This window comes from Lithobates pipiens, unplaced genomic scaffold, assembly GCF_037356315.1.
Source record: "Lithobates pipiens isolate NorthernLeopardFrog02 unplaced genomic scaffold, aLitPip1_a1.2 Scaffold_8, whole genome shotgun sequence".
In the NCBI taxonomy this organism is placed as follows: domain Eukaryota; kingdom Metazoa; phylum Chordata; class Amphibia; order Anura; family Ranidae; genus Lithobates; species Lithobates pipiens.
The window spans coordinates 174,360,848-174,387,179 of record NW_027507903.1 but is presented as its reverse complement, the minus strand read 5'-3'; the positions used below and the strand labels follow the sequence as shown (position 1 = coordinate 174,387,179).

The following is a 26,332-nucleotide window of genomic DNA, read 5'->3' as shown; positions in this document are numbered from 1 at the left end:
AAATGACTGAGTTTTGTTTTTTTACCACTCTTGTTTATTTAAAAAATGCTTAGTAACACAGCTCTAAAAAATCAGAACAGAAACAGATTAATTCATCTTTATAATGGACTTGCATAATAATTCGTCCTTGGATAGCACATGTAAATATTTTTCAACATTTGAAGAGGCTAGTTATGTGTAGGTTTATTATTAGAAAAAAAAAAAAAACAGGCTTGTGCTCATTGACTTGTCCCATTGTATTCGGGGTGCTAAACATTTTATGGCATTTCTATAGAACCTACATTAGCCAGCTGCATATGTCAATCAGGAGTCACAGAATATGTACAGTGTATATACCAGATATGTTAATGGAATATAAAAAAGTGTTAAATCAAACAAACATTGTGAAAGGAAATATGTTTTCTGGATTTTGATAAATAGTCAAACAATATCTGATTGTATACCAATTAACAAATCTTATGGAAAGTATTTGACCTGTTTTAGAACTCAAATCTCACAGTTTTGGCATCTCTAATTCTTATTTCCACAATTATATATAAATATCTACACATATGTACAACTAGGCATTTTATTAATTTAGGCTTATAAGTTATTAGATCGCCTATAACATTTTAGTGTAATACACAAAAAATTTGTCCAGTTATAGAGAGTTTAGTGTATGAATCACAAACCTCCAATTTGGTAATATAACCATATCACACAAATTATTTTATGTACTAAATAACTAATCAGCTAGTTGATAAACACACCTGTCATCAAATTTCACTTTGGCGCCAGGCAGAGGCAAAATACCATTCCACTATGCTTCTTAAACCACAATACTTTACAAAAAGAGGGGGACTAGCAACAGGAAGGCCAACTGATCAATTAGGCAATCTAAAAAAATGCAACCCAGCCTTCAGCCTAAACCAAATGAATCCCAATTTAACCTAGTGATATATTATTAGGTAGAACATGATGATTAAGCAGATTCGAATTTATTTACCAATAATGAAGTTGCAGCTCACAAAACTAATTGGAAAAAAATACAAAATATTTCAAATAACTCAATAAACAGAAGTGTAAAATCTCCACGTTAAAACGGCTTATACTTTTTTCTTTTCCCTTTGTGGGATTAAATAAAGTATTTATTAAAATAACGACGCATGAAATGCCACAGATATACAATGGGAGAGGTCACAGAATAAGCCTATCGCAACCACACAGTGTTAAGCTGAGTCTGATTCTTGATGCTGGTGTCCATTTTCAGTACTTCTCTGATGGCCATTGTGGCATATGTGGAAGGAGGCAAGGAAAATTCCATCTTGAGTGCCTTGTATTTTCCATCTAGAGAGTAAAAACAGAGTAATGCAACTTGTGAAAAAAAATTTGTCGGTATTCTATCTGCAACATACTTTTCTCTTCTGCGCACATTAAACCGCATAGTCCCTAAAATAATAGGATTTTTATAACAGCTTACCTGTAAAATCCTTTTCTTGGAGTACATCACGGGACACAGAGCACCATAGTAATTTGTATCTGGGTTATAGGCCACCTTCAGGTGATGGACACTGGCACACCATAAACAGGAAGTTGCCTCCCTATATAACCCCTGCCATACCAGGAACACCTCAGTTTTTGTAACAAAGCCATATACATATACCCCAGAAGAAGAGGGGCAAGACCTCTGTTCTTTATCATACATCACAGGACACAGAGCACCATAGTAATTACTAAGTGGGACGTCCCATAGCAATGCTATTTGAGGGGAAGGGGACACAACCCGTAGGGCGTCAACAGTCTTGAGGACCTATACTGCTGCCTGCAGCACACTGCACCCAAAGGCGATATCCTCATCCCCTTTTTTTAAATCCACTTGATAAAATCTGGGGAATGTATGGACTGCAGACCAAGTTGCGGCATTGCAGATCTGAGCCATGGAGGCTTGGGATGCACTGCCCAAGAAGTACTAACTGCTCTAGTAGAGCGCACTTTGACATGAAGAGGTGAAAGCTTACCTTTTAACCATTAGGCCTGAATTATAACTTGCCGAACCTACTTCGCAATAGTGGATTTCGATGCTGCCTGTCCCTTCCTAGGACCCTCTGGTAGCATAATAAAACATCAGTCTTTCAGACCTGAGCAGCAGTCTTTAAATAGACATTGACCGCTCTCACTACATCAAGACAATGTAGTGAGTTCTCTACCCTAGACCCTGGTTTTTGAGAAAAAAAAAATAAAAAATGGTAGGACAATATCCTGGTTTAGGTGGAAACCTAAAACCACCTTAATAATTAAATATGGTTTCTTTACAGGAAAGAGTGGCCATCTCTGACACCCCTTTGCAGATGGCATAGCAACTCGAAACACTATTTCCCTTGTCAGAAGGACCAAGGGAGTATGCTGTAACAGTTCAAAGGGCTGTTTTTGCAATACCGACAAAAAAACTAAGTTCAAGTCCCAAGGGTGGTCTAACTGGCAGAATAAGCTGCATTACCCCTTGTATAAAAACCCCGGACCAAAGCAAGTGGTCTTCGAAATACCAAGACCAATAAAGCCGAGACTTGGCCCTTAATAGTAATCAAGGCCAGCTTCATTTGAACTAGTAGAAAAAAAAAAAAAGAATTCTACCCATGTTATATTTCCGAGGGGGACAACCCTTGGATTCACACCAGGAAACATAAGCCCTCCAGTGTCTAATATACAGTAGGGATGGAAAGTATTCAGACCCACTTAAATTTTTCACTCTGTTATATTGCAGCCATTTGCTAAAATCATTTAACCACTCTCCGAGTGGCGCACGTCGATGTACGTCGGCAGAATGGCACGGGCAGGCAAATTGGCGTACATGTCCATTTGTATTTGCCGCCCTGCCATCACATGCACACCGCCAGTGGCGGGTGCGCGTGATGGTCGGGACCACCGTGAGTCTGGTTGCGGGTCCCGTGGACTCGACCGCCGCGGGGATACCCGCGATCGTCTCACGGGGAGGCCTAACGGGGAGATGCCGATGTAAACAGCATCTCCCCGTTCTGCCTAGCAACAACTGACACTGATCTCTGCTCCATGTGATTGGAGCAGAGATCAGTGTTCACTAACACACAGCCCAGCCCCCCACAGTTAGTAACACGCCCCCTAGGACACACTTAACCCCTACACTGCCAGTGTCATTTACACAGGAATCCGTGCATTTGTATAGCACAGATTTTTGGGTGCGCGTGATGGTCGGGACCACCGTGAGTCTGGTTGCGGGTCCCGTGGACTCGACCGCCGCGGGGATACCCGCGATCGTCTCACGGGGAGGCTTAACGGGGAGATGCCGATGTAAACAGCATCTCCCCGTTCTGCCTAGCAACAAGTGACACTGATCTCTGCTCCATGTGATTGGAGCAGAGATCAGTGTTCACTAACACACAGCCCAGCCCCCCACAGTTAGTAACACGCCCCTAGGACACACTTAACCCCTACACTGCCAGTGTCATTTAGACAGGAATCTGTGCATTTGTATAGCACTGATTGCTGTATAAATGACAATGGTCCCAAAAATGTGTCAAAAATGTCCGATGTGCCCGCCATAATGTTGCAGTCACAATAAAAAAAATAGATGATCGCTGCCATTAATAGTAAAAACAAAAAAAAATCTTTTATAAAAATGCCATAAAACTATCCCCTATTTTGTAAATGCTATACATTTTGCACAAACCAATCAATAATCGCTTATTGCGATTTTTTTTTTTTACCAAAAATATGTAGAAGAATATGTATCGGTCTAAACTGAGGGAAAAAAAAATGATATTTTTTTATTTTTGGGGGATATTATAGCAAATAATGCATTTCTTTCAAAATTGTCACTCTATTTTTGATTATAGCGCAAAAAATAAAAACCACAGGGGTGATCAAATACCACCAAAAGAGAGCTGTATTTGTGGTAAAAAAAAGGACGTCAATTTTGTTTGGGAGCCACGTCGCACAACTGCGCAATTTTCAGTTAAAGCGGCACTGTGCCGAATAGTAAAAAGTGGTCTGGTCTTAACCACTGCAACACTGTACCCAAATTAATTTTTTGTCCTTTTTTCCCTCCACAAATAGAGCTTTCTTTTGGAGGCATTTGATCACCTCTGGGTTTTTTATTTTTTGCGCTATAAATGAAAAGAGACGCTGTGTGTAAGGAGGGAGACCTGGCTATGAGAGATGATCTCATATGTTTACATATGAGATCATCTCTCATTGGACACGCCGATCGCGCTGTAAACGGCTAATCACAGCAGCCATCACACAGGGACACACAGCCATCACAGAACTTCCCCTCTGTGTGCCGCCGCGGGTGCGCATCGGGGGAGTAAACAGGACGACGTCCAGGGACGCCCTCCTGGCAGTTAGCATCCATGCTGTAGCAGTCTTTTGGCTATAACGCGGGCATGAAGTGGTTAAGCCAGCAAAATGGTCCGGTCTGAAAGTGGTTAAGTTCATTTTTTTTTTCCTCATTCATGTACATACAGCACCCCATATTGCCAGAAAAACACAGAATTTACATTTTTTGCTGATTTATTAAAAAATAAAAGCTAAAATATCACATGGTCCTAAGTATTCAGACCCTTTGCTCAGTATTTAGCAGAAGCACCCTTTTGATCTAATACAGCCATGAGTCTTTTAGGGAAAGATGCAAAAAGTTTTTTTCACAACCTGGATTTGGGGATCCTCTCCAGTTCTGTCAGGTTGGATGGTAAACGTTGGTGGACAGCCAATTTTAGGTCTCTCCAGAGATGCTCAATTGGGTTTAAGTCAGGGCTCTGGCTGGGCCATTCAAGAACAGTCACAGAGTTGTTGTGAAGCCACTCCTTCGTTATTTTAGCTGTGTACTTAGGGTCATTGTCTTGTTGGAAGGTAAACATTTGGCCCAGTCTGAGGTCCTGAGCACTCTGGAGAAGGTTTTCATCCAGGCTATCCCTGTACTTGGCTGCATTCACCTTTCCCTCGATTGCAACCAGTCGTCCTGTCCCTGCAGCTGAAAAACACCCCCACAGCATGCTGCTGCCACCACCATGCTTCACTGTTGGGACTGTAATGGACAGGTGATGAGCAGTGCCTGGTTTTCTCCACACATACTGCTTAGAATTAAGGCCAAAAAGTTCTCTCTTGGTTTAATCAGACCAAAGAATCTTATTTCCAACCATCTTGGAGTCCCTCAGGTGTTTTTTTTTTTTTTTTAGCAAACTCCATGCAGGCTTTCATGTGTCTTGCACTGAAGAGAGGCTTCCGTCGGGCCACTCTGCCATAAAGCCCCGACTGGTGGATGTCAGTAGTGATGGTTGACTTTCTACAACTTTCTCCCATCTCCCGACTGCATCTCTGGAGCTCAGCCACAGTGATCATTGGGTTCTTCTTTACCTCGCATCAAGGCTCTTCTCCCCCTAAAGCTCAGTTTGGCCGGATGGCCAGCTCTAGTAAGGGTTCTGGTCGTTCCAAATGTCTTCCATTTAAGGATTATGGAGGCCAGTGTGCTCTTAGGAACCTGAAGTGCAGCAGAATTTTTTTTGTAACCTTGGTCAGATCTGTGCCTTGCCACAATTCTGTCTCTGAGCTCTTCAGGCAGTTCCTTTGACCTCATGATTCTCATTTGTTCTGACATGCACTGTGATCTGTAAGGTCTTATATAGACAGGTGTGTGGCTTTCCTAATAAAGTCCAATCAGTATAATTAAACACAGCTGGACTCAAATGAAGGTGTAGAACCATCTCAAGGATGATCAGGAGGACAGGAACGGAGTTAAATATATGAGTCACAGCAAAGGGTCTGAAGACTTTGGACCATGTGATATTTCAGTTTTTCTTTTTTAATAAATCTGCAAAAATGTCAACAATTCTGTGTTTTTCTGTCAATATGGGGTTCTGTGTGTACATGAATGAGGAAAAAAAATGAACTTAAATGATTTTAACAAATGGCTGCAATATAACAAGAAGTGAAAAATGTAAGGGGGTCTGAATACTTTACGTCCCCACTGTATAGGACTCTGGAAGCCAGCTTCGTTAATGAAGGTAGAAATCACTGACCCGGAGAGACTATAGAATATCAGCCCCTGTGAGAGTAGGTCTGGCCGTAGTGGAAGGGACCATGGATCCTCCACTCTCATCTTTAGGATTTATGCATACCAGGACCAACTGCTGGCGACTCACGTGGTCCGCCTGTCAATTCTCTATTCCTTGAATGAAGAATGCTGATAGGCAAGGAACATCCTTTTCCACCCAAGCTCTGAGCTGCGTGACTCTTAGTGCCCCTTTGGCGATTGAAACAGGCCACAGCTGTGGCACTGTCAGATTGGATCCTGACAGGACAATCCCGTAACCTGAATGTTCAGGGCTTCAGAGCCCGACGAACTGCCCGAATCTCTAGGATGTTGATGGGCAAGGCTTTTTTGGTTCTGGACCACTTCTGGACAGATGTCTTTTCCAGTACTGCTCCCCAACCTGAAAGGTTGGTATCCATCGTTACTACTTTCCAGGTAACTGGTATGAAGGTTTTTTCCTTCTGCAGATTCCTGGATACCGAGCACCAACTGAGGCTCTGGAACACCTTTGGGGAGTCTAAAGCTTGAATTGATTTGTTCCAAGCAGACAGGATACTGTTTTGCAACAGCTTCAAATGGAACTGGGCATAGGGAACAGCTTCAAATGAAGCCATCATCTTTCCCAACAATCTCATGCAAAGACGAATGGAGGGATCTACCATTCACACTAGTTTTCTTATGGAATTGATCTTTGCCTGAGGAAAGAACACCTTTTTCTGGACTGTGTCTATGATCAGACCCAAGTACTCCAGCCTTTTCAGCGGTTTTAAAGGAAGACTTCTCTAGGTTGAGAATACAACCTAGGCTTTGCAGGTAACTGGTTGTAATGCGTGCTCCAAACGAGCCACCGACTGGTATATTAGCAATAGATCGTCCAGGTACGCCAAGACTGTTATGCCCTGTGCCCTTAACCTGGCTAGAGGTGGGGCCAGAACTTTTGGGGGGGGGGGGGGTGCTGTAGTTTTGGTACTGTAAAGAGGTTTAAATAAAACTCCAAACCTTGCTCTTCTGTGGGGATTTGTATGATCACCCCCTGGTCTTAGTGCCCGAAACAGAGATGTTTCCCTGGATCTTTGGGAACATTTGACCTCAGAAAACAAGATGGTGGAAGGTCCCGAAATTCCAGTTTGTACCCTAGAGTTACCGTGGCGATGACCCATCTGTCCTGAATTTCCTCTCGCTAGACTTCTGAGAACTGCAGTGGAGGGGGGGGGGGGGCTTTAGAATTCAGTTTTGCAGGATTTGGGCCTCAGGACTTTTGTGCCTGGGCCTGACCCTGAGGTCTTCCTCTCCTCTAGAGTCTGACGGTGGAGGCATCACCACTGCCTAGAGGCAGATGCCCCTGGAGCAGGAGAAAGAGTCCGCTTAAATGAAGGGCGTTTATTCTTTCTTTTGACTGGCAAGAGAGTACTTTTCCCACTGGAAATCGTTTGGATATATTTGTCCAAATCATCCCCAAATAGCCGATCCCCATGAAAAGGAAAACCAGTCAGGAACTTTTTGCATGGTGCTTCGGCTGACCAATTTTTTAACCACAGGATTCTACGCATGTGTACTAGCACAAGCGCAAGGCGGTATGCCTGGTGAGCATCTATGGCAAAACATAATGCTCTTGCTGGCTCAGCCAAATCCCGGGCTTGCTGTACAGGAACCTCTTTAAGGGCTTGTCTAAATTGGTGGGAGTAACGGCACCTGCCAAAGAAAAAGAGGACTTTAACAGGAATTCCAACCTTTTATCTGTTGGATCCTTAAGCGTTTGTGCATTGTCTACTGGACAAGATAGACTTTTATTCACATTCAAAATCGCAGCGTCAACTGCTGGTACATTCCATTTTTTGGTAAATTTCTCCTCCATGGCATAGAGAACTGAGAATCTCTTTGGAAGGAGAAAATGCTTATCCGGGTGATCCCATTCAGCATAAACAGCTTTTCTAGTAATGCATGGACAGGAAAAGCATGCAAAGGTAGTGAAGGTTTTAAGGAACCCAAGGAAGAAACCAAACTTTCAGCAGACACCGTTAGGGGTGGCATGGAGGTGGAGAGAGAAATTGTATAGTAGGGGGGGATGGTGGTGCTGTTGAGCCAGGGGGGCCCCAGGAAAAAGGTTTGCCTGAGGTCCAATCAATATTAAAGACGGCCCTGGACAGAGGTTAGAAACGGGGATTAAGAGGTGCCAAGTTCATTTAAAGTGATTGTAAAGGAAAAATATGTTTATTTAAAAAAAATAAAAAAATAAAGTCATACTTTCCTACTCTGTGCAGTGGTTTTGTACAGAGCAGCCCCCAGCCTCCTCTTCTCGGGTCCCCCGCCGGCGCTCTGGGACCCTGCCCCTTGCCCAGTTGATTGCTGTGGGGCACTCGTGTGTGCTTGCTCCCAAGCTGGCTCTCTGTGTCCAAGACACAGAGAGCATTGTATGGATCAGTCTCGCTCCCACCTCACTGACTGACAGCAGTGGAAGCCTAAGGCTCCTGCTACTTAATCTCAGCCAATCAGCAGGAAAAGACCCGGGAGAGCCTCGGGTCTCATGCACATCACTGGATTAAGATTCGGCTTAAAGTATTAGGGAGGCTTAGGGGGAGCTGCAAAATTAAGGTTTTTTTTACCTTCATACATAGAATGCATGAAAGTAAAAAACCTTCAGCATTTACAACCACTTTAAAGGGTGAAGAGCCACTTAAAGTCGTGCATGCATGCGTATTTTAAACTGGCATAAAAAGTTATATTAAACAGATTCTAAAAACATGACAATTCGTTAATTTTCCTTTGGCTGAAAACAGTAAAAAAATAAATACATACATCATCATTTTTCTAATGCTTTAATGCCCCCTGGTGCAGCACATATGTGCCAACAGTAAAACATACTGAGTAGATGACTAATTAGTGTGCTGTCGCTCTATTATTCAACCAAGAGGTTGCTAGACGTATGGTTGCTGGCCCCTGGCAGGAGTGCCTAGATGAAAACACTGGCTGAACAGAATTACAACTTTAGCAGGTAAAAAGGTTTTCATTCAAGTACTATAATTTACTGCTTGGCTGAAGTTAGACTTTCAGGCACAAACACAAACTTAATTACCTTTGTTAAATACAGGTAATGGCTTCCCTTCCAGCTTCTCCAGATCAGTTCCAACTAGAGGGATTTTGGTGTCATCATATGCAACAATTTCCCTATATTATTGAAAAGAAATACTTAACCATGTGATGAATTAACTCAATGTGCACTGCAATTTTTAAAATTATACAACAGAATTGAGAACTGCAGCATAAAAAGTGCCCATACATCACCCTAACATGAATACATAATTAACAGAAATACACCACTTACCAGCTGACATCTTGAGGACGTATCAGAAGTTTTCGGTAAGCTCCAGCTAGAGAGTAATCTTTAATTCTATGCCTCATGTTTTTAATGTCAAGTTTATCAGCGGCAAGCATTTCTTCATAAGCTGCAGCAACTTAAGGGGTGGAAAAAAAAATCTTTAAATTTACAAAAAGTTGCAACTTTACCAAGAGTAACCGTTATAATACAGTAGAGAAAATATTTGTTTGATCCCCCTGCAGATTCTGTAAGTTTGCCCATTTACAAAGAAATGAAGGGTCACTGAGTAAAATAAGTATTTGATCCCCAAGCAGAACATGACTTAGTACCTGGTGGAGAAACCCTTTTTGGCATGCACAGAGGTAAGACATTTCTTGTAGTTGGTGACCAGGTTTGCACACATCCAAGGAGGGATTTTGGTGCACCCTTCTTTACAGATCTTCTCTTAATCCTTAAGGTTTCTTGGTTGTCGCTTGGCAACTCGAAGTTTCAGCTCCCTCCATAAATTTTCGATAGGATTAAGGTCTGGAGACTGCCTAGGTCACTCCATGAATTTTATTGCCTTGGCGGGATGTTATGGGTCATGGTCATGCTGGAAGACACATCCACAACCCATCTTCATTGTTTTGGCTAAGGGATAAAGATTCTCATCCAAGGTTTTAAAATACATGGCTGTCCATTAGCCCCCTAATGCATCAAAGTCGGCCTGTACCTTTAGCAGAGAAACCGCCCCAAAGCATCATGTTTCCAGCTCCGTGCTTGACTGTAGGGATGGTGTTATTAGGGTCATAGTCAGTATTTTTCTTCCTCCAAACATGGAGGAAATCTTGGTGGGCACTGGTGGGCAGAGGCGTCACTGGTCATTGACTCTGATCACAGCGGGTGCCATGAGCGCCCCACAGGGGGCTCGCGGGGAGCATGCAAAGAGGATATGTCATATGATGGCATCCTGAGAATGTAGGTCCGCGCTGTAGACGTCATTCGGCTATAGCGTAGACGCAAGGAGGTTGAAGTAGTAAAAAAGGAGAAAGAGCTTATAGTGTAAAAATTCTTTCATAAAAAGTCATACTAAAAACAATCCACTGGTAGTCAGTGTGCTCAATCCAGCACTAAGAATATAAAAGTCACAGTACTCAAGCCCCATCCCAGCACATTTAGTCTAAATGGTTGTCATCAGTATACTCCGATTGACCATATTGTAAAGAGTGGTCACTCAAATCTGTTAAGTGAGATATACCACTGGAGTGCATTGTGAAGGTGTGAGGAACAGGCACTTTAGATTTGTCATCACATTTCTCACTCTGTGAAAGACATTTGTTTAAACACTACATAGTTTAGTTTATAGACCTATAATGGATTTACTATATACAGTTGGATTGAATCTGCACAAAATAAATGTTTTCTCCGATTTGACTGTGGGATGGGATACTGATGTATTGATCTGATGGACCTTTATTGCTTTGCACAACATTTCTGTCAAATTATTTTATATGTTTTTAAATGTATTCACACATTGATCCACTTCATTTGTATATTAGATTTATTCTGGTATGAATTATTCTTTACATATTTCTTTTCTGGGTGGTGCTGGATGTTGTATATAAAACCTAGACAGTTGGTAGCAGGTGAGAATCGGATGGCTGGAGGTGAACAAAGTCACTGAAGGAGAGAAGCAGAAACACAACAAAGTTTCACGTGGCTTTTTATTTTTTTTATTTTTTTTTTAAGCAGGAGCAGCGGGGAGATATTTTCTTTGCACTGTAGAGTGTGACACTACACCAAGAAGACAACACCAGTGCTTGGTCCCACAGCATTATCCCCTTCTGTAGCAACCAAAACATTGAGGTAGCTCCTGGTGCTCAGCTTGACAGTCCAATTAAGTTAGGCTTCAGAAACAGAACGGCTTTGGAAAGTGCTTTAAAGCTTTTACCACAATAGAGTCAGAAGGTCACTTTTAGGCTACAGAATTTCCATAGTCCAGTTGGGTCCTAACTCAGTACTCCAAAAGCCAGGTTGAGGACAACAATGCCAAGAAGCTACAATCAAAGCACCAGCAAAACAGAAGTGTTTTAATTGAATAAAAACAAAAAAAACACAGAGCAGTAGAAAAGATGGGCATCCTCCCAGGACTCCAGCAAGAAAAAGAAAACAAAAAACAGGCAAGGCATGCTGCTTTATTTGCCAAAGTTTCCCTGTTATGTGACAGTTTATCTCTAAGGTTAAGACTTTCTGTGTTTCTCAACGAACAAGAAAAACCCTTTTATTCTCATGCTTATACATAACATAGGCCACTTTCACACGGGGTGGATTCTATTGTGATCAGCAGGGGATTTGTGAGCAGACACCCGTGTCCGCTCAGTATCTGCAGAACAAAAAACACAGGCAAAGCCCACTCTGCTCTATGGGCATCCAGGAATAAAGGGACTCGGCTATCCATTACACTTGGCTACCTCCAATCCTCTCCACCTTTTTGTTTTCTTTAAGAGGCCTGGTTGGACCCAGAGGGGCGAAAACAGACAAGTCCTTTTACACACACCTGTTCAAAGGATGAGTTTGACCTTCCAATCAGGCCCACCTGAAAAACTGACTGGCTGACCTGATCAGAATGACTATCTGAAAGGGGACTAATTAATCTCTGTAACCCTCCTCTTCTGAAAAAACAAAAAAAAAAAAAAAAAACAAAAACCAAATGCACCAAGCAGTTGCCCACTTACCTGGATATCAGCACTTTTCTTCCCAAAACAAACACTAAACAGAAGTAAATAAAAAGACTGAAAATTTAATTGAAAGGGACAATTTTACAATTTTACATACTTACGTTTGTGCTTTGGGTAGATTACATCAAAGCCTGGCAGTGGCATCACAACATCATGAATGCTGTAGCTTTCAATGTCATTTTCTTCTACAACTACTGCAGTGGCTATGAAAAACAAAATGCCAAATTTTAGGCTCAAGTCTTACCTATTTTTAAAAGCTAAATAACAAAATGAAAAAAAAAAAGAATAAATAAATGAAACCAGTTAATAGCCTGGGCACTTACGACCGAGCATGTGAAGAAAGTACATAAATTGAGGATACATTGGGATAGCGAGAGTGAAAGCTGCATGATTGTACCCACGATCTGAATCCACAGAGACATTCAGCTGAAGTTATATACAAATCTTTACTTTTTACTAGGAAAGTCAAGCTTGACCTCTGATCCCGCCACACCTACAGAAGTGTCCCTTTGTTTGTAACCTGAAGCTGCGAGAAAGCGGAATTTAGACTTACTTGTAAAATCCATATCTTCAAGTACAAAACAGGAAACAGACATGGTATCTATGGATTCTGGGTTGTACACTCATACTTTCAGGTGAAGGGACACTGGCAAAACCCTACAAGGCATGCCCCTCTGGGGTGCCTCTCCTATGACCCTGTCTCACTTTGTGAATTCTCAGTTTTGTAGCAAGCTATGCAAATTAACCAAGGAATAGAAATCAGAATGGCCTGTGTTCTGTCAGGGAATGCGTCTCCCCCAGATTTTAGTGGCGTCAAAACGGTGTATAGCTGGTTAAGAAATGGGCAGTGTCCTTAACAAGAATTGTCAGCAAAAAAACCCCCCAAAAACATGGTGTGGGGTCCCCCCCCCAAAATATATATCAGACCCTTATCAAAGCATGCAGTCCGGCAGGCCTGGAAAGGGAGTGGATGAGTGAGAGACACCCTCCCCCAACCATACCAGGCCACATGCCCCCATGTTTAGGCAACGTCGGTGGGTCGGCGGCAGGTGTCGTGATTGATGATGGATCTACATTGGGATACAGCGTTTTTTTAAAATAGAAAACTTGTCAAAAACAAAATTTTTTGGTGAATGCGTAGGGGGTATGTACCCCACACTCATGCACACTGGGGGGGGGGGGGGGGGATCAAGGCCGGCCCCCCATGTTGAGGGCATGTGGTCTGGGGGGCTCATTCGTCCTTTCCCTTTCCTGACCTGCATGCTTAGAGAAAGGTCTGGCATGGATTTTGGGTGGGAGCCCACAACATTTTTTTTTAAATCTAAAAAAAACCCACAAAGGGATTGAGCTTATATTCAACTGTCAGTGTGGAATCCCGCTGACAACTCATTAGTTCTTAAGGACGCTATACGTAAGAATAGCGTCCAAAGCATCTTCTAGTGAGGAAATGTGTTCCCTCTCTGTGACCCGTTGCCTCAAGTTGTGCAAATTTTTATTTCTTAAATTTTCCCTGTTAAAGAGGAAGTAAACCCTGATGAGTTTACTTCCCCTTTCATTCCCTGCAAAGGCAAAGCATAATGGACTACTATGCATCGCATAGTAGTCCATTATGTGTCACTTACCTGACACAGGAGCCAGCGAAGTCACCGCTGTCGCCTGTAGTCCGGCGCATTCATCTTTTCGGTGGGTCTCGCTGCTCCGCCGCTCATTCAGGGAAACCGTCACTCCCGCGCATGCGCACGGGAGCCGCGCCGTTGACGGTGCCGCGCTCAGTGCGCCTGCGCACCACTGTCTCCGGAGCGGTGCCTGTCTTTCGGAAAATATCTCCTAAACCGTGTAGGTTTAGGAGATATTTCTTGGACCTACAGGTAAGCCTTAACCACTTGCCGACCGCCGCACGACGATGTACGTCGACAGAATGGCACGGGCAGGCATAAGGGCTTACATGTACGTCCTTGCCTGCCCGATGGTCGGGGGCCCGATCGGGCCCCCGCCCGGTGCCTGCGGCGGTCGGTATTCGTTCGGGAGCGATCCCGGACGAGGGGACGGCCATTCATTCATGGCCACCCCCTCGCGATCGCTCCCGACGAATGAAAATGTCCTGTGACATCATTTCCTCTCCTGTAATGTAAACACAGGAGAGGAAGTGATGTAATCTCTCCTCCGTGTCGGTATTTTTCGTTCCGGCACCGAGGAGAGAGCATCGGTGAGTTGCACAAGCACTACACTACACAGTAGAACATGCCAGGCACACTCACACCCCCCCTTTACCCCCCGATCACCCCCCAATTACCCCTGCCCCCCCAGTCACAGTGACACCAATTGCTTTTTTTTTTTTTTTTTGCATTGGTGTCATTTGTGACTGTAATAACTGTTAAGGCAGTTAGGGTTAGCCCCCTTTAGTTCTAATGTGGCCCCCTAACCCCCCCAATAAAGGTTTAACCCCGTGATCACCCCCCGTCGCCAGTGTCACTAAGGCTGGGTTCACATTGCAGCGGTTTATGAGAACGAATGTGATTCGCACCGCACTGCAGTGCAAATCACATCCGATCTCTGTGCGATTCGAGTTCAGCCATACAGATAGTATGGCTGAATTTGTGTCGCACCTGCCGCAAATTCGCACGGGACCCTTTTTTTGGCCCGCAGCAGAATTGGATCGCATGGGTGTTCACACCATGCGATCCGAGTTTGCAGATCGCACTGCGATATGCGAACTGATCTGGGGGTGTCATTAACATTTCACTGACACTCCCAGCAGTTCGCATAGGGCAGTGTGAACTGCCCCCGGGAGGCATGCGATGCGGGAACCCGCCGCGGATTCATGGCGTTCCCGCATCGCTCCAGTGTGAACCCAGCCTAATAAGCGATAGTTTTTCTGATCGCTGTATTAGTGTCACAGGTGACGCTAGTTAGGCAGGTAGGTATTTAGGTTCGCCGCAGCTTTTTATAGCGCCAGGGACCCCCATATACTACCGCATAAAGCCCCCTGATTGCCCCCTAGTTAACCCTTTCACCAGTGATCACCATATAACTGTTACAGGTGACGCTGGTTGGTTATTTTTTTATAGTTTCAGGGCACCCGCCATTTATTACCTAATAAAGGTTTAACCCCCTGATCACCCGGCGGGTGTCATTTGTGACTGTAATAACTGTTAGGGCAGTTAGGGTTAGCCCCCTTTAGTTCTAAGGTACCCCCTAACCCCCCCAATAAAGGTTTAACCCCGTGATCACCCCCCGTCGCCAGTGTCACTAAGGCTGGGTTCACATTGCAGCGGTTTATGAGAACGGATGTGATTCGCACCGCACTGCAGTGCAAATCACATCCGATCTCTGTGCGATTCGAGTTCAGCCATACAGATAGTATGGCTGAATTCGTGTCGCACCCGCCGCAAACTCGCACGGGACCCTTTTTTTGGTCTGCAGCAGAATCGGATCGCATGGGTGTTCACACCATGCGATCCGAGTTTGCAGATCGCACTGCGATATGCGAACTGATCTGGGGGTGTCATTAACATTTCACTGACACTCCCAGCAGTTCGCATAGGGCAGTGTGAACTGCCGCCGGGAGGCATGTGATGCGGGAACCCGCCGCGGATTCGTGGCGTTCCCGCATCGCTCCAGTGTGAACCCAGCCTAATAAGCGATCGTTTTTCTGATCACTGTATTAGTGTCACAGGTGACGCTAGTTAGGCAGGTAGGTATTTAGGTTCGCCGCAGCTTTTTATAGTGCCAGGGACCCCCATATACTACCGCATAAAGCCCCCTGATTTCCCCCTAGTTAACCCTTTCACCAGTGATCACCATATAACTGTTACAGGTGACGCTGGTTGGTTAGTTTTTTTTTTTATAGTTTCAGGGCACCCGCCATTTATTACCTAGTCTCACTAGTGTACCCCTAAATTTAGGGGTGTCTACTTTCCAAAATGGGGTCATTTGGGGGGGGGTTTGTGCCATCTTGGCATTTTATGGCCTTCAAAACTGTAACGCCCTTAGAAAGCCTGAAGGCGGTGCTTGGTTTTCGGGGCCCCGTACGCGGCTAGGCTCCCAAAAAGTCCCACATATGTGGTATCCCCGTACTCAGGAGAAGCAGCAGAATTTATTTTGGGGTGTCATTTCACATATGCCCATGGCATGCGTGAGCAATATATCATTTAGTGACAACTTTGTGAAAAAAAAAAAAAAAAAAAGTTTGTAATTTTCCCGCAACTTGTGGCAAAATATAAAATATTCCATGGACTCAACATGCCTCTCAGCAAATAGCTTGGGGTGTCTACTTTCTAAAATGGGGTCATTTGTGGGGGTTTTGTGCCATCTTGGCATTTTATGGCCTTCAAAACTGTAATAGGTAGTGAGGAGTGAAGTCAAATATTTACGCCCTTAGAAAACCTGAAGGCGGTTCTTGGTTTCGGGGCCCCGTACGTGGCTAGGCTCCCAAAAAGTCCCACATATGTGGTATCCCCGTACTCAGGAGAAGCAGCAGAATTTATTTTGGGGTGTCATTTCACATATGCCCATAGCATGTGTGAGCAATATATCATTTAGTGACAACTTTGTGTAAAAAAAAAAAAAAAATAATAATATTTTTTGTCATTATTCAATCGCTTGAGGCAAAAAAATAAAATATTCAATGGGCTCAACATGCCACTTATCAATTTCCTTAGGGTGTCTACTTTCCAAAATGGGGTCATTTGGGGGGGTTTTGTACTGCCCTGCCATTTTAGCACCTCAAGAATTGAGATAGGCAGTCGTAAACTAAAAGCTGCGTAAATTCCAGAAAACGTACCTTAGTTTGTAGATGTGACAACTTTTGCGCAAACCAATAAATATACAATTATTGACTTTTTTTTTTACCAAAGACATGTGGCTGAATACATTTTGGCCTAAATGTATGACTAAAATTGAGTTTATTGGATTTTTCTAATAACAAAAAGTAGAAAATATCATTTTTTTCAAAATTTGCGGTCTTTTTACGTTTATATCGCAAAAAATAAAAATCGCAGAGGCAATCAAATACCATCAAAAGAAAGCTCTATTTGTGGGAAGAAAAGGACGCAAATTTTGTTTGGGTACAACATTGCATGACCGCGCAATTACCAGTTAAAGCAGCGCAGTGCCAAATTGTAAAAAGACCTCTGGTCATTTACCAGCAAAATGGTCCGGTCTGAAGGTGGTTAATCTAGGCTTACCTGTAGGTCAAAGTGTGTTGTAAGGGTTTACAACCACTTTAATGATGCACTGCAGGCTGTGACAGCTGATGAATTGACATGCTCCAGCATTCCTTTTGTTGCCGTCTGTGTCCCCACCACAGATCTAGTATAAGGAGAGCTCTGGACCGAAGTGCCCGGGGACCTCAGCCACCAGGCCAGGGAATCCCTGACTAACTGGCTCACCTGAATCTACTGATCCAGGGACAACAGAGATTTGTCCCAATTTGTCAAAATCTCCTTCTGCAGGACTCTGGTGTGAAACTGGGCATAGGGTACTGCCTCACAGGAGGCCACCATGAGTCACAGGACTCGCATGCAGAAGCGTAGCTGCCGCGGCTCTGAGAATCTGCAGCTTGTTTGAAGGGAGAAACACTCTCGCTTCCATGGAGTCCAGCAGTAAGCCTAGGTACTCCAAACGCTGAGTCGGTACGATCACCGACTTTTTAAGGTTCAACAGCCACCCAAATTCCTGCAGGGTCTGCATGGCGATCACCACATCCTCCTCTGAGGCGGAAGATGCTCTCAGGAGATCGTCTAGGTATCCCACAATCGCGATATGGCGTTGCCGCAGCAATGCCAAAACAGGGGCCAATACCTTGGTAAAGACTCGGGGGGGCTGATGCAAAACCAAAAAGGGAGAGCCACAAACTGGTAGTGGGCTTAACTGACTGCAAACCACAGAAACTTCTGATGCCGAAGGAATATGGGTATGTGCAGGTACGCATCCTGGATGTCTAAGGATGCCAGGGAGTCCCCTTGATGGAGTGCAGTGACTACTGAGCAAACCGATTCCATTCTGAACCTCTGTACTTTCACAAATTAATTGAGGGCTTTCAGGTCCACGATTGGACGTACTCCTTCCTTTTTGGGGACTACAAACAGGTTTGAGTAGAACCCCTGGGAACGTTCTGAGTCTGGAACAGGTACCATCACCCTGCGACTCAGCAGGTCCCTTACCGCCCCCAAAAGGGCCTCCTGGCGAGCCGGGAGTATGGGTATGCTGGAGGGGAAGAATCTGTTTTGCGGCCAAGAGAAAAACTATCTTGTAGCCTGAGGAAATCAGATCGCAGACCCATGGGTCGGACAGCTTAGAGGCCCATCGGGCTGCAAACTCCCAAAGACGACCCCCCACCCGTGTTGCGGGCGGGGGCAAACCTTCATGCGGTAGCACTTTTGCTCGCAGGCTTACGGTTCCAGGGACTATTTGGTCCTTCAGAGGTTGTCCCGTCGGGCTGGGGACACTTGGTCGAAGCCCCGGGCGGATGAAAAAGCAGTTTGTGAGTGGAGAAAGAGGGACCTTGCCTATGGCGTGGCTCCTTAGCCTTCTTGGCCTGTGGGAGTAGTGTACTCTTACCACCTGTGGCATTTTTAATAATGTCATCCAAAGAGGCTCCAAAGAGGTGGTCGCCAAGGATGGGAAGATCCGTCAGGGCTTTTTTAGCTGCCTGGTCAGCAGACCAGCATTTTAGCCAAATCAGGCGCCTCAGCACCACTGCTGACACGAGCCACTGCCTTGGCTTTCCTGTCCATGGGGTCCTTAAATGCAGGAGTCCTCTCTACTGGGATCCTGGTTACTTTGTTTAACCTGGATACTGGGGGGTCCACGACCGGAGGAGCCAACCACTTTTTGAGAAGGCTCTCCTCAAAGGGGTAATGCACCGCCATGTATTTGGGGACCAAAAAGGTCCGTTGCGGTCGACCCCATTCCTTGTAAATGAACTTATCATAAGTCAGATAAGGGAACACCTTAGGTGAACGGGCTGGCTTACGGGACTCAAAAGGGGCCGCTACATCAGAGGGATCAGCTGGCTCCTGAATCTTCAGGGTATCACACACAGCTGTGATAAGTGATCCCACAAGCGATTTGTTGCGCACGGACCCGGATGGGCACTCATCCTCACTGTCCGATCGGTCATGGTCAGTGTCATCTGAAACGACAGAGCAGGGGTCACCAGCCTCAGCAGGGCCAGAGTCTGCGTCAGAGCTCTCCTCGGAGGCCGGGGGGGTTCAGGGGCTGTTTTTTACCACCTTTGCACCCACGTACCGCCTCCATCTGGCCGATAAACTAATTGAGGACAGCCGACAAAGCGTCCAGAGGCACTGCACAGTCTGCAGGCGAACCAGTTGCAATTGCCTGGATTTCGGGGGAAGAAAAACCAGTTTCTGAAGCCATGCTGACCCTACCCTGTCTGCCACCTGATGGGGACTTAGGACAGTGATGGTCCCACCCTCCTAACTGCTGCTGGCTGAGGGGCTCTTTCCCACAGGACTCACCACCCTGACTGGTTCTGTGCTGTCCAGCTAGTAGTGCCTGTGTCAGCTCCCAGGTGCATAAAAGATCACACTGTGCTGTGCAGAGCTGCTCTGAATGTCGCTGAAACTGATCAAAAATGTGTTCAGGCTTCAAGAAAATGGCCGCCAAGCATCCAGTATATAGGACATAATCATAGGGAAAATGGCCGCCGAACTACAGCATGTTGCTCCTTGCCCCACCAAAGATAGCCGCCGAGCACTGTATACCATGAGGGACAGTGAAACAAAAAAGTCAGATAAATGGCGGTAAACAGCAAACCACAGACACAGCCTCCAGACACCTCCAGGGACAGACACACACATCCAGAGCACAGCCAGCCAGCGCAGTCTCCCCCAGGTGACAGCCCCCCCCCCCCCCCCTGGAGAGCCCCTGTCTATGGCACACACACCACTCAGCAGCCCATGCAGCATCCCTCACAGGAAAGGGCGGGGGGGGGGGGGGAAGGGAGAGAAGAGAGGGAGGTAAGGGACCCCTGAATTGACCTCCCAGGGAATGCCCAGCTGCTCAGTCCCACAGAGGCAGGGAGAGCTGTACTTGCCAGTCCTGCAGAGCTGGGAGACTATCCATCACAGACCCACTCTCCGATCAGTACGGGGTGGCTGCTAACCCGGCACACTGTGACACAGACATCAGTAGCCCAGTCATGTGTGTCCCCCGGAGCATTAACGCTCACCGACCGCCTCTGGAGCTGAGGCGTGTCGTGGCCGACCCAGCGTGGAGCTCTGGTCTGCACACGCTCACTGGCCAGGCTGGGGAGACTACAAGGATATGAGTACCCAGCCGGCTGTCGATAGCAGATCACAGGATTTTTAATCTTGCGCAAAAAGCAAAGCTTCTGCAGAAAAAACATGGACCGATGAGCCCGCAGGGTTCCTAGGTCCTTCTCCTTCACTAAGCAGAAAAAAACTGAAGCTGCAAGGCAGGCTGAGGGGTTTTTACCTGCTACATAAGGGACCACCCCTTAGGTGGAACTAGAAAGTTCTGGTTTTTATATTACATGTTAACATGTCATGCCTAGCCCTCTCCTAAAGGTGGCGTAACAACCCAATGGTCTAAAGAGAGGAGCTGTGTCAGTCGGTGAATATAAGAGAAATACTTTCAGCTGTTTAGAGGCAGTCTGCTGCCAATTTCTGCTTATAATAAAAGTTAGAATAAAACGTCTAGTCACAGTGTAGTGCAAGATGTCTAGAAGACAGACAGAATTCTAGGGCTTTTAGCAGGATCTCTCTCAAATGCAGCCAACCAGTTCAGTGGTTTGCTATGACCCCAAAAAGATGAATTTGCTTTATAGTTATTCTGCAACTGTTTTTTTTTGATTATGCAACCGAGCACCAGTTCTCAAAAAGGATATTGGGGAACTGCAGAAAGTGCAGAGAAGGGCAACCAAACTGATAAGAGGCATGGAGGAGCTCAGCTATGAGAAAAGATTAGTGGAACTGAATTTATTCACTCTTGATAAGAGGAGATTAAGGGGGGATATGATCAACATGTACAAATATATAAAGGGGTCCATATAGTGAACTTGGTGTTGAGTTATTCACTTTACAGTTAACAAGGGGGCACGCTTTATGTCTATAGGAAAAGAGATTATCTCCAAATACGGAAAGGTTTCTTCACAGTAAGAGCTGTGAAAACGTGGAATAGACTCCCTGCAGAGGTGGTTCTGGCCAGCTCAGTAGATTGCTTTAAGAAAGGCCTGGATTATTTCCCAAGTGTACATAATATAACTGGGTACTAACATTTATAGGTAAAGTTGATCTGGGGAAAATCCGATTGCCTCTCGGGGGATCAGGAAGGAATTTTTTCCCCCGATTTAGCAAACTGGATCATGCTCTGCTGTTTTTTTTTTTTTTTGCATTCCTCTGGATCAACTGTGAGTATGGGATAGTATGATATTATTTATTTTTTTGTGGTTGAACTAGATGGACTGGTCTTTTTTCAACCCAACTATACAACTATGTAAATTGGCAGTAGTGACACTTTTTCTTCATGTCCGTTTTAAAAATAAGACCCATGCTTTCTTGCCAAAATAAATGCCTTTGAAATAACTAAAACAAAAAAAATCTCAAATGAGAACTAAAAATTGAGAAAAAAAGGGAAAATTAGGGATCATATGGGGCAATTGGGACTTCATATGAAACACACCACTAGGGCAGAATAAGTCATCAAATGTAATTAAATTAGTATATTTATTTGTTGGTACCACATGAGAGCACAATGCAATAAATGATACAAACATCAATAACTATGGTACGGAGTAGATAAAACATGATAATTGAATCACATTATAGTAAAATAGTAGTATGTTAAGCACTGTAACACATGATAGCAACATTCAGCACTACACCCAATATGTATATACACAATCAGAATTGTATTGGTATAAAATTGATGACTTAGACGTTAAAAATTATTGCTATAGAGACATGACTTAAAGCATTTGTTAACCCCCCCAAAAAAAATCAAAAGAACCAGTTCCCTTAAAGCATGTTATACAGCACAGTGCTTGTGCCGTGTCCCCATGTAACACCTGTCTGAACCTGCCTAGCTATACCCTCCCCCTGTATGCTGACTCCGATATATCAGGGCTGCTGGGCCCTGACACCATGGTCATCATACGTGCCTCTGTCAGCTGCAGCCTGCTCTGTGTCTCCTGTCTCATCTCCTCCATCCTCTCTGACTGTCTGCTCGTGTCAGCACCGACCCCCCCCCCCCCCACTCCTGCTGCTTTTCTTTTTTTATATTAAAAGCTCCCATCCCCTCTGTATTAGAACAATAAGTTGTCCTGTGTCTGTGTTATACAATATGCTTATCTGTACCGATAACACACCATTCTCCCTGCGATCATGAGTCTCCTCGGCTCTGTCCCCCCTCTCGGCTGACATCAGCAGCAGTGCTCGGCCCCGTCCACTGGAACTGTGAGCCAGGCAGAGGAGAGGAGGCACCTGAGCGCAGGAAGACATGGTTATCAGTACAGATAAGAATATTTATGATATAACAAAGACACAGGCGAACTTATTGTTCTAATACAGAGGGAATGGGAGTATTTTATGGAAGTGGCTTTACAATCACTTTACATGGCAAGGATTATAACAACCTTTGCTGCAGATTCCTACCTCTTGCTATTCTGAAGAAATACATGTGTGTTTGTCTGTGTCTCTGGGCTAAGTGGGTCTAATGGGAGTAGTTTCATAATTATCTGTCAGCTGTGGCAGCGGCAGGACACCAATAAGGAAAGCTACAGGGTCTGCAACCCTTTAGAGATGTTCCTATTGGAACTATCTCACCAAAAATTTAATTTTTGTTGCAGGGGATGCCTGAAATCCGACTTGTATCTTAGACTGACTTCTGGTAAAATTGGTAAGCCAATCATACAAGCAGGAAATTATGTTTCTGGGGAGTGGTCAGTACACATTGTGCACAGAACAACTCCATGTAGCCATATTGCTTTGCATTTAGACCCCTTTCACACCACACCGCCCATTGCGTCGGCGATAAAACACCGCTATTTTTAGTGGCATTTCGGGCGCTAGCGGGGCACTTTTACCCCCTGCTAGCGGCCGCGAAAGGGTTAAAACCGCCGGCAATACGCCACAATAGAGGCGTTTTGCCGGTGGTATTACAGCGCTGCCCCATTGATTTCAATGGGGAGCAGCGGTGGAGGAGCAGTAAACACACCGCTCCTTCACCGCTCCAAAGAAGCTGCTGGCAGGACTTTTTTCTGACGTCCTGCTAGCGCACCGCTGTAGTGTGAAAGCCCTCGGCCTTTCACACTACATACAATGGTGCAGCTTCTTTAGGGTGGATTGCAGGCTCCATTTCTAACGCTATAGCGCCAGCAAAACGCCCTGGTGTGAAAGGGGTCTTATAGAAAATTACTGCAGCTGTAGATTGAAAAGGAAAAGTCATTTTTAATAACAGTCAATTATAATAGAACTTGCATAGGAATTGTACACGCTATATTATTTTTTATTTATTTGCTATTTTTTTCCCCACAAAAGTGAAGTTACTCTTTAATCTACTATGGCTTATAAATTGGGCAAAAAATATTCTTAGCAAAAATAAAGCATTCCTAATGCTTTTAAGATATCTGCATATAATTACCTCCTTTTAGTACAAGGTCACCCGGTACAACTTTTAGTCCATACTCCTCAATTCTCCTGCTCACCATGTTATTCCAGACATAGCTTTGATAACTGTGGATATACATCAATCGGTTGTTCCTAGGAATCTGAAGATAAATAAAAAGATTTTTTTTATATAAATATATTATATATACACACATATATACACACACATTTATATCCATCTTTAAAATATAGGTGTTGTATGAAAAAGTACTCCCTAATACTTCTTATGTGAGATACTAATTGTTAGCTTAAAGAGGAAGTACACTCTTTGCTTTTTTTTTCTTACCTGTGAGACAAAGGCATAATGTGCTAGTATGCATCGCATACTAGCACATTATGCGACACCTGCAAACAAAGCCCCCTGCAGGCCGCATCCACCTTCGCCAGTCTTCCTCCCGGGCCGAGGACTCCGGCTGTGCAACTGCCCGGAGCCGCGTGACATCACTCTCATGCATTCATGCGGGAGCCGCTGGTCCCGGCACACGCTCCTGAAGAAACGGCACAGGAAGTAGTTTCTTCAGAGTGCGTGTGCCGATGATGTCATGGCAGTATACAGTAAATATCTCCTAAATGGCGCGTGTTTAGGAAATATTTACAGTACCTATAGGTAAATATACACCAACAATATTGCGCAAAAGAAAATGAAAAAATAATAAGGAGTGTGTAAGGCTAGCAGCCCGCACGCTAAAACTAGGGATTTTTTAGCTGTGAAATTGGTGAAAGGTATAGTGCAAGCGCTCAACCTGTATACACTTCCTGTAGTGCTACAAGGTGATATAAATTACAATGTATATATATGATAACCCAAAGAACAAAGATAAATATGATATTATACAAAATACAAAATATAAACATATATATAGTGACTTATATGTGTATATATAAAAAATAGTGATTAGTAGGGTATTGTATCCCGAGAAAGAAACAGTGACTGTGGGTATCTATAAACCCTAATCACAGTGATAAAGTCTATAAATGGATGTATAGTCCAAAACAATCGTGCAGAGTGCCAATAACAGCCAAGGTTCTGTGATGTTGTGACCGAAGGAAACAATATTTCACCATGTGAAGATCCCGCCACCGTATAAAATGCAGGCTTACCGGATCTATATGACCCTAGCAGGCATACGCCTCAAGGGTCAATCATAGCTTGCGATCCCAAAAAAGGTCTCAAGAGTTGGATGTATCAGTCATATCATATACGATCCCAACAGATCCCAGCAGATGGCTAGATGTAATCAATATTCCTCATGTGTATGTACAAATCCAACAACGACTCATAGGTAGGCATAGAGGTTGAGAAGACGGAGCCAACATAGCATAATAACGTTTTTTAAAAAACTTTAATAAAAAATTTTTTTTAATAAAACTCACATTTCGAGAAGAACAATCAAGCGTGTCAGAGAGATAAAAATGGCAGTAGCGGAGTCCTCCCGACGCGTTTCGACCCACCGGTCATCCAGATGATGACCGGTGGGTCGAAACGCGTCGGGAGGACTCCGCTACTGCCATTTTTATCTCTCTGACACGCTTGATTGTTCTTCTCGAAATGTGAGTTTTATTAAAAAAAAATTTTTATTAAAGTTTTTTAAAAAACGTTATTATGCTATGTTGGCTCCGTCTTCTCATCCTCTATGCCTACCTATGAGTCGTTGTTGGATTTGTACATACACATGAGGAATATTGATTACATCTAGCCATCTGCTGGGATCTGTTGGGATCGTATATGATATGACTGATACATCCAACTCTTGAGACCTTTTTTGGGATCGCAAGCTATGATTGACCCTTGAGGCGTATGCCTGCTAGGGTCATATAGATCCGGTAAGCCTGCATTTTATACGGTGGCGGGATCTTCACATGGTGAAATATTGTTTCCTTCGGTCACAACATCACAGAACCTTGGCTGTTATTGGCACTCTGCACGATTGTTTTGGACTATACATCCATTTATAGACTTTATCACTGTGATTAGGGTTTATAGATACCCACAGTCACTGTTTCTTTCTCGGGATACAATACCCTACTAATCACTATTTTTTATATATACACATATAAGTCACTATATATATGTTTATATTTTGTATTTTGTATAATATCATATTTATCTTTGTTCTTTGGGTTATCATATATATACATTGTAATTTATATCACCTTGTAGCACTACAGGAAGTGTATACAGGTTGAGCGCTTGCACTATACCTTTCACCAGTACCTATAGGTAAGCCTTATTCTAGGCTTACCTTATAGGTACAAATTACAACTCTACTTTTGTTGAGGAAAAAAAAATCCCCTCTGAGTGATCTATGTGCATTGCAAGATTTTAAACTTTGTTGCAGATAACCTTTTGTTATTCTGAAGAAATCCCTGTGTTTGTCTGTGTCCATGTGGAAAAGGGAGTCTAATGGGAGTGCTTTCAGAATTATCAAACAGCTGTGCACCTGCAGGACTCCAATGAGGAAAGCTGCTGGGCATGCATCCTTTTAGATGTGATTTCCTGCTGGGAGTAGCTCACCAAAAATTACATTTTTGTTGCAGGGGATGCCCGATATCCAACTTGTATCTCAGGTCAAACTTCTGGGAAAATCAGTGAGCCAATCACACA

General features: G+C 44.2%; 1 protein-coding gene across 3 annotated transcripts in view; it reads right to left on the bottom strand.

Moving 5' to 3' along the window:
• Window positions 1-11: 11 nt before the first annotated feature.
• PUS7 (pseudouridine synthase 7) overlaps window positions 12-26,332 on the bottom strand; it is a 95,586-nt gene continuing 69,265 nt past the window's right edge. For all 3 annotated transcript variants that reach the window (XM_077473865.1, XM_077473864.1, XM_077473866.1), the window contains 5 exons: window positions 23,702-23,828; window positions 12,178-12,279; window positions 9,366-9,495; window positions 9,117-9,208; window positions 12-1,326 (listed from right to left, as the gene is read on the bottom strand). In XM_077473865.1, the coding sequence (XP_077329991.1) occupies window positions 1,190-1,326; window positions 9,117-9,208; window positions 9,366-9,495; window positions 12,178-12,279; window positions 23,702-23,828 (588 nt within the window). In that variant the 3' untranslated portion in view covers window positions 12-1,189. The remainder of the gene's footprint in view (window positions 1,327-9,116; window positions 9,209-9,365; window positions 9,496-12,177; window positions 12,280-23,701; window positions 23,829-26,332) is intronic.